At 36.8% G+C, this 12,006-nt stretch overlaps 1 protein-coding gene across 16 annotated transcripts in view; it reads left to right on the forward strand.

Annotated features, from left to right (window-relative positions):
• Positions 1-4,865, forward strand: part of sick (sickie) — a 1,191,762-nt gene extending 1,186,897 nt beyond the window's left edge. For all 16 annotated transcript variants that reach the window (XM_067765301.1, XM_067765306.1, XM_067765303.1 and 13 more), the window contains 3 exons: positions 41-296; positions 376-855; positions 929-4,865. In XM_067765301.1, coding sequence (XP_067621402.1) covers positions 41-296; positions 376-855; positions 929-1,048 — 856 coding nt within the window. In that variant the 3' untranslated portion in view covers positions 1,049-4,865. The remainder of the gene's footprint in view (positions 1-40; positions 297-375; positions 856-928) is intronic.
• Positions 4,866-12,006: the final 7,141 nt, after the last annotated feature.

Genomic DNA, 12,006 nt, shown 5'->3' on the forward strand with positions numbered 1-12,006 from the left:
GAAAGTTGACTTATTTATATTTTATCTTCTTTTTTTACAGCGTTGATCATAAGTCTTCAAAGGAGTTACGACAATATTTAAGCCATATAGCCGAACAGGCAGCCATTGCGAATGGTGTTTCGGAACTACCATCTGTGATCATCTTGGATAATCTACATCATGCCTCAGCTTTGGGTGATGTCTTCTCGTGTCTGCTAAGTGCAGGTCCAGCTGGCAAATTGCCGTGCATAATTGGTACGATGTCGCAAGCTACATGCAATACAACAAATCTGCAGTTGCATCACAATTTCCGATGGGTAAGTCGAAACTTGATCGTATTGCAAAACAACGTTATTGCTACATATTATTCCAACATATCTATAATCCTCTCTTTAGGTACTCACTGCCAACCACATGGAACCAGTGAAAGGTTTTCTTGGACGCTTTTTGCGACGTCGTCTATTCCAACTCGAATTGCAAACTGGTCATCCTCAACCCGAATTAGCCACAGTCCTCGCTTGGTTGCCCAGTGTATGGCAGCATATAAATCGCTTTTTGGAGGCGCATAGCTCTAGTGATGTCACGATTGGACCACGTCTCTTCCTAGCCTGTCCATTGGACTTGAAAGACTCACAAGTGTGGTTTACCGACATCTGGAACTATCACCTTTCGCCATATCTTGTTGAAGCAGTGCGCGAGGGTGTACAATTATACGGACGACGCGGTGGCGCATGGAACGATCCATCAATTTTCATACGCAACTCATACCCTTGGCCATATGGTCCAGATTCAGTGCCACCATTGCGCCAAATTAATGCAGAAGATGTGGGCCTGGAAGGTGTGGCGGATATTAATGGTGATAATCCAGATCCTTTGGTGAGTTGTGACAGCATTAAATGCGTTTAATTTTATTTGTTAAAGCACATTTTTTTTACCTCTCTCATTCCAGTTAAATATGCTTATGCGTCTACAGGAGGCAGCCAACTACTCAGAGAATCAAGAGCAAGAGTCTGATTGTGCAAGTTTAGACTCAAACGTGACACCAGACAGTTCGGCCTGCGCAGAGTAAGCGCTTCGAACGTCAGTGGGGCTGTGTGAGCCCTTAGTTAAAGTAATCAAATACAAAATACCTACTTACCTATCTATACAAATATACATACATACATACAACTTTATATACTATCATACATATTTACAAACATATGTATTGGCTTAAAATCAAAAAGTTATGTGCTTGGCTTTGAATAATTTTAAGAATATTTATGCGCTGTTAATACTATTTATGTTATGCTATGTAAATTTTTAAAAATTAATGTGACTTTTATTTAGGGAATGCAACGCTGATTCCAGCTGCAATTTATGTAGATATGAGAAATAATTGCTTTGCTTCTATTTAGATATGAAATGAATGTAAAAAAGTAAGAAACTGTTTTATTAAGCGCCGAACCCAGGTGAACAATGAAGTGTAAGCAAGAGTTATTTAAAGAAAAATATCGAGAAGCTACACCTTTTTCTGGTTTAGTTCAGAAAGTTGCAACTGAGGGTCAAAAAGTTACAATTGCACTGCGGATTTTTTATTTTCGAACCACAAATATAAATTCTGAACTTCAATTGTAACTCAATACCATGAAAAGCAAACCTGATTGAAACCGTAGAAAACATAGCTTAAAATGCTGGCCTGGCACTTTAACCCGTATCATCTTTTTAAAGATAGGAGAAGCAGGTGTGGTTGTAGTATCTGCCAAGTCATTTTCTTATGGTTCGAAAAATCACTTTCCGCTGACAATCTTCTATAGCATATTAAAGACCAATCAAAACGTGTTCGGAGCACATCTGAAGGAATTCTGTCACTTCCGCCTATTCGCTATAGCGTAGCGAAGAAGAAAGTTTGGTTTTTCCATTTCAATCCAGTTGTTGTGCCGCTAGTTAAGTTTTTACGCCTCGCAACCAAATTGTCAACCTCTACTACCCTGTTACAAATATGAATGTATTACGCACATATTTATCAGGTGATTTTCTGGCGATTCCAAGTTCCTCATGAACTAAGGAATGGGAAGTATCTTTATCACAACAACAACGGCAACTTTGGGACAAAGTTGACTTTCCGTTCTGCCAGTGGACCTTAGTAGGTGTGACGTCCAGCCTTTTTAAATGAGAGGTATAGAAAGAGCTGACTGAACATATTTTTATTTAATATATTGATGATTAGTCAAAACAAAACATAAAGGGTGAATTCTTCTTGAAATAGGTCTTATGAGACTACCCCGCTGTTTAGCCAGTTTACTTAAAATGGAAAGTTTGCCCTTACATCTGCCAACAACTTCTATTCTAGGCTTCGTCACTCACAAGGTCCGATTTATAAGGAATACTTTGCCCAGACCTTGATTTAGATAGGTGAGTGAAATGTTCGGTTTAGGTAGGGTCTTGTCCCACAGACTACCTATGTGAAACGGTAAGCGAAGTAAAACGTTTAGAGACACTTGACATACTTTTCTCTCAACGTCTATGTGGGGTTCTCACTGACCAGTCAGTTCAACTTACTGTTGATAGACATACTAAAGTTTCACAAGATGAGTCTGAATTCGCTTTGACACCACCGTGATAGTTTCGCTTTGGACTAAACAGAATGATGTCAAAGCGAAATCATGCCCGATTCGCCTTAGAACAGAATGTAAAGCCAAAGAAAATAATCTCCGTTATTATTTCGTTTTTCTGACATGCTCTAGCAACCGATTTTTCAAAGAAAATTGCAAGAACAAGCAATCAGCTGGTAGCATGCAAGGCGAATTTAAACAAAGATGGGAAAGTCCAATTCGCAATGCAGAGGAATGTCAAGTCAAAAAAAAAAGGCCATGATTTCTATTTACAGACAACTTGTTGTACCGAAGTTTGCTGGAAAATCGCAAGAACAAGCAATTAGCTGATGGCATAACACCACCTTCTTCGCCTTGGATGGCATGCAAACACCTTGCACTGAATTCGCCCTAAATGCCCCATGTGATTAAGAATAGGTATGAATAAGCGGTTACTGAGTCTCAATTGGATAATAATTTGTGCTATAAAAAAAAATATTTAGAAATTGGAAAATCATTTTCTGTTACTTTATTCATGTAAAACAGTATTATTATTTTATAAATATGAAGAAATTTTTTAATTAATCTTTTTTCATGCAGGTTGTTTTTTATTTTTTACCTTTTTTTTGTGATTCCGCAAATAAAATTTCTTACACTACTTTCGTAATCCAACTACAGGATTTAAGGAAAGCAGTTAATTTTAAGAAAATTTTGTTTGTAACGAAAATAAGGCAGCACAATTGTGCACTTTTAGAATAAAAATTTTTGAGGCACCATTTTGTTTTTTATGAATATTGGACTATATTGGCTGCAGCACAAATAAGAGTGTCCATTTGATAAAAAAAATTGCACTTTTTAATGCACTTGTTAAAAATGCAAATTTGAAACAATAAAAAATTTAAGAAAAAAAATGGAAGAGCAGCTGCCTTACTATTATTTTTGGATTTTTTATTTATTTTATGAGGTTTATTTATTATATTTTTTTTTTAATACAGGATATAATATATCTTTAGGCGAACTATTTGAAATAATAGAAGAATTTAAAAAAAAATAACTAAAAAATCGAAACTTTGATTTGAGAACTAACAGGAACGTGCACTACTAATAGGAAACATGTGGTCAAGTAAAGGTAACTCTCTAAAAAAGAGTGGAAATGATAATAACAAACTGACCCCAAAAAAGCACCAAAAAAATATTTGAGACTTCCTGGTGAAGCAATTTCCAAAATTTTTCTTAATACCGTTTTTTTAACATAAAATATTACAGAAATTAATATAAATTAAAAAAAATATTTTTTAAACGATTTTGTAGGGTGTACTACATGTAGTACGCTCGGTACATACACAAGGAAAAAGTAGTAATTTTTGGTTATATGGGAAAATCGTTTTTATTCTCTAGAGTACTTATTATTTCATTTAAAGTTAAAAACTGAAAACAAAAAATTTCATTTTTTTTTGGACTCTAGTGCCGAGCGTACTACTTGTAGTAAATCAGCAAATAAATCAACAAAAATCACATATAATTGGGTTAAACACTTCCACTACTGGTGTACCTCAATTTCTACAACTAGTTTTAATAAAAATATACAAAAAACAGAAAAAAGCACAATAGGCATAAATATTTTTTTCTTACCGATTACGTGACATCTTCACACTTTTGACAATTTTACAAAACTCGCATTTTTGTTATTAAAAAAATCAAGGAATTGCAACAGAAATTTTTTTCAAAGCCAACTATTATGCCTGTTTTGTACAGTAGCACAGCGACAGTTTGGTTACTTAACTTAAATTACTGTTTACGAAATATTTTGAAAATAACAGGTGTACTACATATAGTACGCTCGGTATTGATTTTTTGGACATTTCAGAGTAGATTAAAAAATTGTATTGCTTCGCAAGCTGAAGCCAAAGAAATGTTTTTAACTCTTGTTTACACTGAATTACAAAAAATATCCGCATACATATATGTATGATTTTATCTCTTTAATCAATCAACATCAAAAAAAATCAAAAAGCTAAGTACCATTCAAGTTTTCTATAATTAAATAAATGTCGATGAAAATATTAACTATTCTTAATTAATATTAACTCAAGCCCTAAAAAGAACTTAGTAAAAGGCATATATGTATCTGTACAATAGTAAAAAAAACCATTCGCTTTAAAAACAGTGTCTCACGGTGAATTTTGTTTCCAAAAGCACTACGTAATCTCAAATTTTGAAATGCACACTTTTCAATAAATGGAAACGATACAAAATGCAAATATTAAATAAAGATAGAAAATAAAATTTTAAGTATTTTATTGAAAAAAAAAATGTATTTAAAATAAAGAGTTGGCGCGATTTAACTCCGAGGAGATTTGGGCCGAACTTCTCTTCCAATTTGCGTCGTGATCCTTTTAATTTTTCCTGCAAATTGGCGGGACGGGACATATGTACATTTTTAATGCCGACTCCGAACGGCATCTGCGAGGTAGATGAATTTTCACAAATGGCAGAAGTACAATCGTAGTGTTTGCCAAACCACTTCCGAGGGCGACCCCTCTTGAAAAACTTGTTTAAATTATTGATGTTACTTTGCCCTAAAGTTGAACACAGGACTCTCGGTGTGGTAGGCGAAGCATGCTACCACAACACCACTGCGTCCGCCAATTTTTTGTATTGTTTTGTGAGGTTTTAAGTGTTCAAGGTCACCCGTTCCTCTTTGCATAAAAGTATGACCCGCAAATTACCTGAAAAGTCGGCAAGCGTGGGTTCAATTTATAAACGAGACCTCAAAACCTAGGAGAATCAAATTGGGGTTGTCACAGGGTGGTGTCCTATCCCTACTTCTGTTTAATTTCTACATATCAAAGCTACCTTCTTACTATCATTTCCTGACCCTTCTATAGATGAATTAGTTTCTAAAATAAATAGTAAACTCCCCAGTCTTTCTGCTTTTTTCACATAGCTGCACCTGGTACTATACCCGATCAAATCCACGGTAACTCTGTTTAAGGAACAGATGACGTCGATGGCATTACGGTACCGCCTGTCAGTCACCCAAATATCTTAAGGTAACGTTCGATAAAATTAGTTCCTCCAAGCCGCATGCGTCCGAAATTGTATCTAAAGTATAAAGCCGCAACAAAATCTTCAATTCGCTTGTCGCCAGTCTGGTCACCTGTTCTAGGAAACCCACTGGAAAAGGCGACAGGCATGCCAAAATGCTGCAGTCAGAACTGTAAAGGGATGTGGTCTTATCATCCCTAATAATTATCTCTCACCATAAACGAGTACAACGAAATGCTAAACACACAGTTTTTTCTAAATTGTCACAAATCTGGACATCCCATGAAACAACTGGTTGATCTAGTCCCGCCTCCAAGAGGGCACCTGCCACGCCAGGTGAGCAGAACGAGACTCTCAGCTAAATCCCCACACAGTCGGTAAACACTTTTGCTACGTCACGCCCGGTTAGTCCCGGTATCAATATACGCTATCCAACCCTCCCATAAGAATTCTACAGAATTAATCCCGACATACGTAATGTGTGTCCTGTAAGCCATGTTTTCCCACATTACACCAAACACCTTTTGAATTGTAATGGGGAACCTACGCCTATAACAGTAACATCCCTATGATCCAATACCGTTGAAACCGCAAGTTTCCTCGGACTCCCGTTAGAGGATGATAACAATTTGTAAGTTATCGCACTTATAGGATGGGGCGAAGCATGCTACAACAACAATATCATTTATATAGCAATTATAAACCAGATTTTATCGAATAACATGCAAATACTACGGTGTGGTGTGCTTGCCAAACATACCAAGGAAGCCATGTTCAATACCCTGACCAAGTAATAGGCAAATGCCCCAAGAATACTTTTTTTTTAACCGGGATGGTCTCTCTGCAACGATGTGCAAGCTCTCCATAGTAAAAATGTTCATAAAATATTTTATTAGACGGTTTTATTTACCTTGTTTTAAAGAATGAGATATACTATTATGCAAAAAATCAAGGAAAGGCTTTATCTTAAAAACCAAGCCATTTATGATTTAAGCATTTTAAAAAGTGGTAGTGGACCAAAGTCACTGTGAGTCACCGTAACTATGTAATAATAGCCAAATTAATATGCAAAATAAATGGAACCAAAACTTTGGGAGCATTTTTTTGGAAAAGTCAGAAGGTGCAGCTAAAATACTCTCAAGGCTATTTATATATCACTTTATACACGTCAAAATAATATTTAGAATTAAATAGCCTAATTTCTTAGATACATTTGGAATATATTAATGTTTATTGTCTAATGAATATACATATATATATATATTAGGGTGGGTCGATTTGTATGGACGAAAGTTAACCGATATCGCGCCATCGATTTTTCGATAGGATTTGGACACAGAAAAAAAGTTCCACTACGTATACCTAAAAATATAATTTTCGAGCCTGAGAAATTAAATTTTTTTGACTTTGATTTTTAAAGTTTTTTTCATGACCTACTTAAAAAATTTTCATATCTATACCCTGTTAAAAAACTGTTATCGCCAACGTTTTTAGCGGACATTTTTGGGTTGGACAGGGTGGTATACTGAAACTTTTACAATCAAATTAAAATTTTTTAGTAGGTCATGAAAAAAACCTTAAAAATCAAAGTCGAAAAAGTAAAAAAAATTAAATTTCGCAGGTTCGAAAATTATTTTTTTGGGTATGCGTAGTGGAACTTTTTTTCCTGAGCCCAAATCCTATCGAAAAATCGATGGCGCGATATCGGTTAATAAATCGACCCAGTCTAATATACATATATGCTATACATAAAATAATATAAAACAAAAAAAATTTAACTTCATACATTTTACACACATCAACATTTCTATTGTAATTACATAATACTAAACAAATTAATGTACATACATAAATATATAAAACAAATAACTACTAATAATTTTTAAGTTAAAAAATATTTTGCCAAAAATATGAAAAACAAAAATTATTAAGTAAACGTGAAAGAAAAAACTAATAAAAAAATATCTTTTTCGGTTAATTAGCAAAAAAAAAAACAATAATTTAAACTTAACAATAGCGTGTACATAAATTTATACACAAATATATATATATTTTTTTGTTTTTAAAAATGTCACTTTTTATACCCAACAAACCAAAATTATAGATAACTTAAAGATAAGTCATACTAAAATACCTACTCGTACTAATGTACATAAAATGAATTAGATATATACAAACAAATCATATTTGAAGGGCTTGCAGAATATGAAATAAAAAAAATTTTGCTACTTTATCTAAACACAAAAGATATGTATATCAAATAAAAATAAAAACATGAAATTATCAAATTCCCTTGAATGTGACATAAAAAGCAAACGTACATAAGAATAGTAGCTATTTTTAATTATTAAAAACAATAAAATATTAATTTAAAATAACTATTATTAAATGATTCAAAACTATCATTGTGCGAAATGTATTTATTTAAAAACAATAATAAAAATAAATGAATAACTTAGCTTTGTTAATAAAAAAAAACGAACTTTTCATTTGGACCGAATTATTCTTGAATTAAGTTTAGATTTGAAAGGTAAAACATAAGTTCTTTACGGGGTATGAATCTGGTAAGCACTCAGCAATAACAGATGCCAATTGGAAACATCTAGAGACTCCGAAGTGGCTCATATATGGTTGAAGTCCTTAACAGTTTCCAATTTCTATCTGTCAATTTCTATCTATCTATCTACCATTCACTACAAGACAGTTTTTCGCCTCCATTCGGTACTGTGTTTCCGTTGTTCCTTACTGCTCCTGGCTTTTCTCTTAAAAATTCTTTACATGGATGTACCACTTGTGTTTTAAACAAGGGTGATGCCCAATACTTGTGTGCAGCAGAAGTATTGACCATACAATATCAGATGAGGCGGCTTTGATAGTATGCGAGAAAAAAGTTTTTCGGAAGATTTGCGGACCTCTACGCGTTGGCGACGTAGAGCACCGAAGAAGATTGAATGATGGCCATAGTCCAGCGAATTAAAAGGCGGCTCGCTGACTAGGCCATCTAATGCGAATGAAAGATGATGCTCCTGATATATTTATCGGAAACCCACTATGGAAGCAGACGAAAAGGTGAGACCCCACTCCACTGGAAGGACCAGGTGGAAAACGATTTAAATTCCCTTGGCGTAACCAATTGGTGCTAGTTAACACAGTGGAGCAGCGACTGGTGCGCCTTGTTGGACGGTCATAACCTTAAGCCCAGTACATGCTTGCTAGCCTCTAGTGTAGCAACTACCACAGTATAGCATCAGCTCATACAAGCTCTATTTTGGACTATCAAAGTTGTTTCTATTAACGATAATGACACTCTCCCAAGGTTTTGGGGAGTGTTATCTATGTTGATTGTGTTTTGCCGGATATAGATCAGGTACGTTCTGGTAACAAACACAATTGAGGTACTAGCCCGAGGAACACATTAAACCTTCTTGGCCATACCTTCCACACATCCCCCAGTTTCATGAGGAACCCAAGTTCGCCATAGCCTCCCCTGCTAAATATTGTAACAATTTTAGTGCAATTCCGCTTATTTGCAACCTTCTGCTAACGTTCGAAACACTAAACTGTTGAATAATTAACTCCAATATTCAATAATGCAAAATGGTTTTTATTAGACTACTTTCACAATAACACTTCTACTTCTCAACAGATAGCGTGCTTAAATAAAACTAATTGGTAGTGCCCCAGCTGGTGCTGCTTTCATACTCTTTGGTTTCCTCGTTGGCATATTTCTAGGCGTTTCTATTTCTAGAATTTACTACCAGCTATAAACTTATTAGCTATAACACAGATGCACGATTATAGCTTCTCGCATAGCCATATGCGCGTGTATATGTGAGTTATACTTCCACCGATGATTGCCTACTTTTGGGAGTATCTCAGATAGATGCATGTGTTTGTGCGTTTCTCTCTGCTGCTTGTATGGACATATGTAAAGACATAATGATTGATTTATTTATGTGCATACAAGTGAGGCAGCTTGCTTTATTGTTGTTGTGGCTTTATTTACCTGGTATCAGAATAGTGATGTGAGTATCACTTAGTGTCACTAATATTCGTCACAATATGTATATGATACATTCATATTTGTAACAGGATTGTGAGGTTGACAATTAGGCTGCGGAAGTTCTGGAGCCATAAAGCTTTGTTTTGCGCTTATTAACCCCTTGAATCCCTGTGAACTAGGTGGCTGGACATAGCGTTAACAATTGCAACTCAATGCCTCCATGCCATAGTAGTATAGCGTGCACGAACTGGCCACCTGATTTCGCAACTGCGCTTCGGTGGGACTCTTAAAGCCACAATAGAGGTGTGAGGTTGATACAGGGACGCTCAAGTGGCAAACTAAGCGATAGACGATTACACCGATGGTTACAAAATAATAGTATGGATAGGATCTGCTGTATACTGTGATGATACGGAAATAAACATATCATACAGGATGCTATATTGTTCTGGTGCAAGTAGTAAACTTGACCAAAGCAGTAGAAACACTGGAGCAAAAGAGCTTAAACTGCAGCCGCGCCAACTTTTATATTGACAACCAAACAGCAGTCAAGGCAACAATCTCGTACAGTACATCTTAGGTTAGGTTAGGTTGAACTGGCCGGTCCATGAGGACCTCACATAGACTGATTGAGTCCGTAGTGTTACCAGAAGTTTGTTTTAACGACCAAACTGAAAAACCCTATCAAAAACCAGGACCTATGTTATAAAATAACTCCGTCCTCTTGGCAAATACTAGAAGCTTCCTAGGACTTAAGCCACTTGCTGCTTCTAGATCTGACAGCTGTATCACTCCTAATAGCTGGAGTCTTAGCCTGGCAAGTGCAGGGCACGAGCACAGAAAGTGCTCGATCGTTTCCTCCTCCAACCCGCACTTCCTACACCTGCTATCACTGACCAAGCCTAATTTAAAGGCATGTGATGCCAGAAGGCAGTGTCCAGTCAGAATACCCGTCATGAGTCTACAGTCCTCTCTTTTTAATGATAGAAGCAACTGTGTTAGTCTAAGGTTGTAAGACCTACACATAATCTTCGACACTTTACAGCCCGCGCTTGAACCCACGCCTTTTCTGCTTGGTCGATCATGTGCACCTCTCGCCTTCGCTTAATCTCGCCCAATCTAATTGGGACGTCTACGGAGCAAGCTTCCAGGGATGCGCCCTTTTTAGCTAATTCGTCCGCTTTTTCATTCCCATCTATTCCCATATGCCCTGGGACCCAATATAGATGTATGCTTCTCCCTGTCCCGATTCTCTCCAGAGACTGCTTACACTCTAACACGCATTTAGATGCTGTGCTATGCGAGATTATTGCCTTAATTGCTGCTTGACTGTCAATATAAAAGTTAACACGGTTGCAGCTTAAGCTATTCTCTTCCAGGGTTTCTACTGCTTTGGTTACGGCTAATATTTCCGCTTGGAAAACGCTACAGTAATCCGGCAGCCTGTAGGATCTGCTTAATTCCGGATCAGCGCAGTATACCGCAGACCCTACTCCTTCCACTATTTTGGAACCAACACACACAGTACACAGTACATCTTAAAGTGTGGAAAAGAATTGTAGGCCTGGGTAATCTGACTGGACGAAACTTTTTGGATTTTAAATTCTTGATGTAGCGATAAAGACACTCCACGAAGGTTGAGGGGAGGATTATCGATGTTTGTGGAGTTCACTGAGGATCTGCTTGTGTTTTTTGGCTTCATGCGGCTGTGTTCTCAGGTGCCGTATTTCCTCATAATGCTTACGGAGATAACATCTTAAGCTCCTGGGGGTGTTGGCCCATCAATCAGATGTCTGTTGGGATGCCCATGTTTCTGGGTATTCAACAGGAACTGTTTGGTTAGCATTTCATGTCTCTCCCTGATGGGGAGGGGAGTATTCTCGCCTCATTATGTAGATGGTGTTTTGTAGCTTCTTCCAGTGAATAGTCTTTAGGCTTGGTGACCATATCGGGGACGCGTAGCATGCAATCGGTTGGCCAATTGCTTTGTAAATGATAATGAGCGTTTCTTTATCTTTTCCCCAAGTACTTCCACAGCAAGAGATTTTAGGATTATATTACGACTCTGGATTTTCGGTAAAATTGCGGCGCATGCTCACAAAAATGTAGATCCTGATCAAATGTTACACCCAAGATTTTGGGGTGTAAAACAGTCGGTAGCGTAGTGCCATTGACGTGGATGTTCAAAATGGTCGACATTTGGGACGTCCATGTTGTAAATAAGGTCGCCAATAATTTATTCGGTGATAATGTCAGATCTCGCGAGGTGAAAAACTGGAGAGATCAGGGAGGTAGCCGTTTATTTTGTTACAAAGCTCATCGATCTGTGGGCCTGTGCCTGCGGCCATTATTGCGCAGTCATCGGCGTAGGAAACGATAATAACTCCTTGTGGTGGCGAAGGT

Source organism: Eurosta solidaginis, chromosome 2 (assembly GCF_040869045.1).
Source record: "Eurosta solidaginis isolate ZX-2024a chromosome 2, ASM4086904v1, whole genome shotgun sequence".
Taxonomy (NCBI): Eukaryota; Metazoa; Arthropoda; class Insecta; order Diptera; family Tephritidae; genus Eurosta; species Eurosta solidaginis.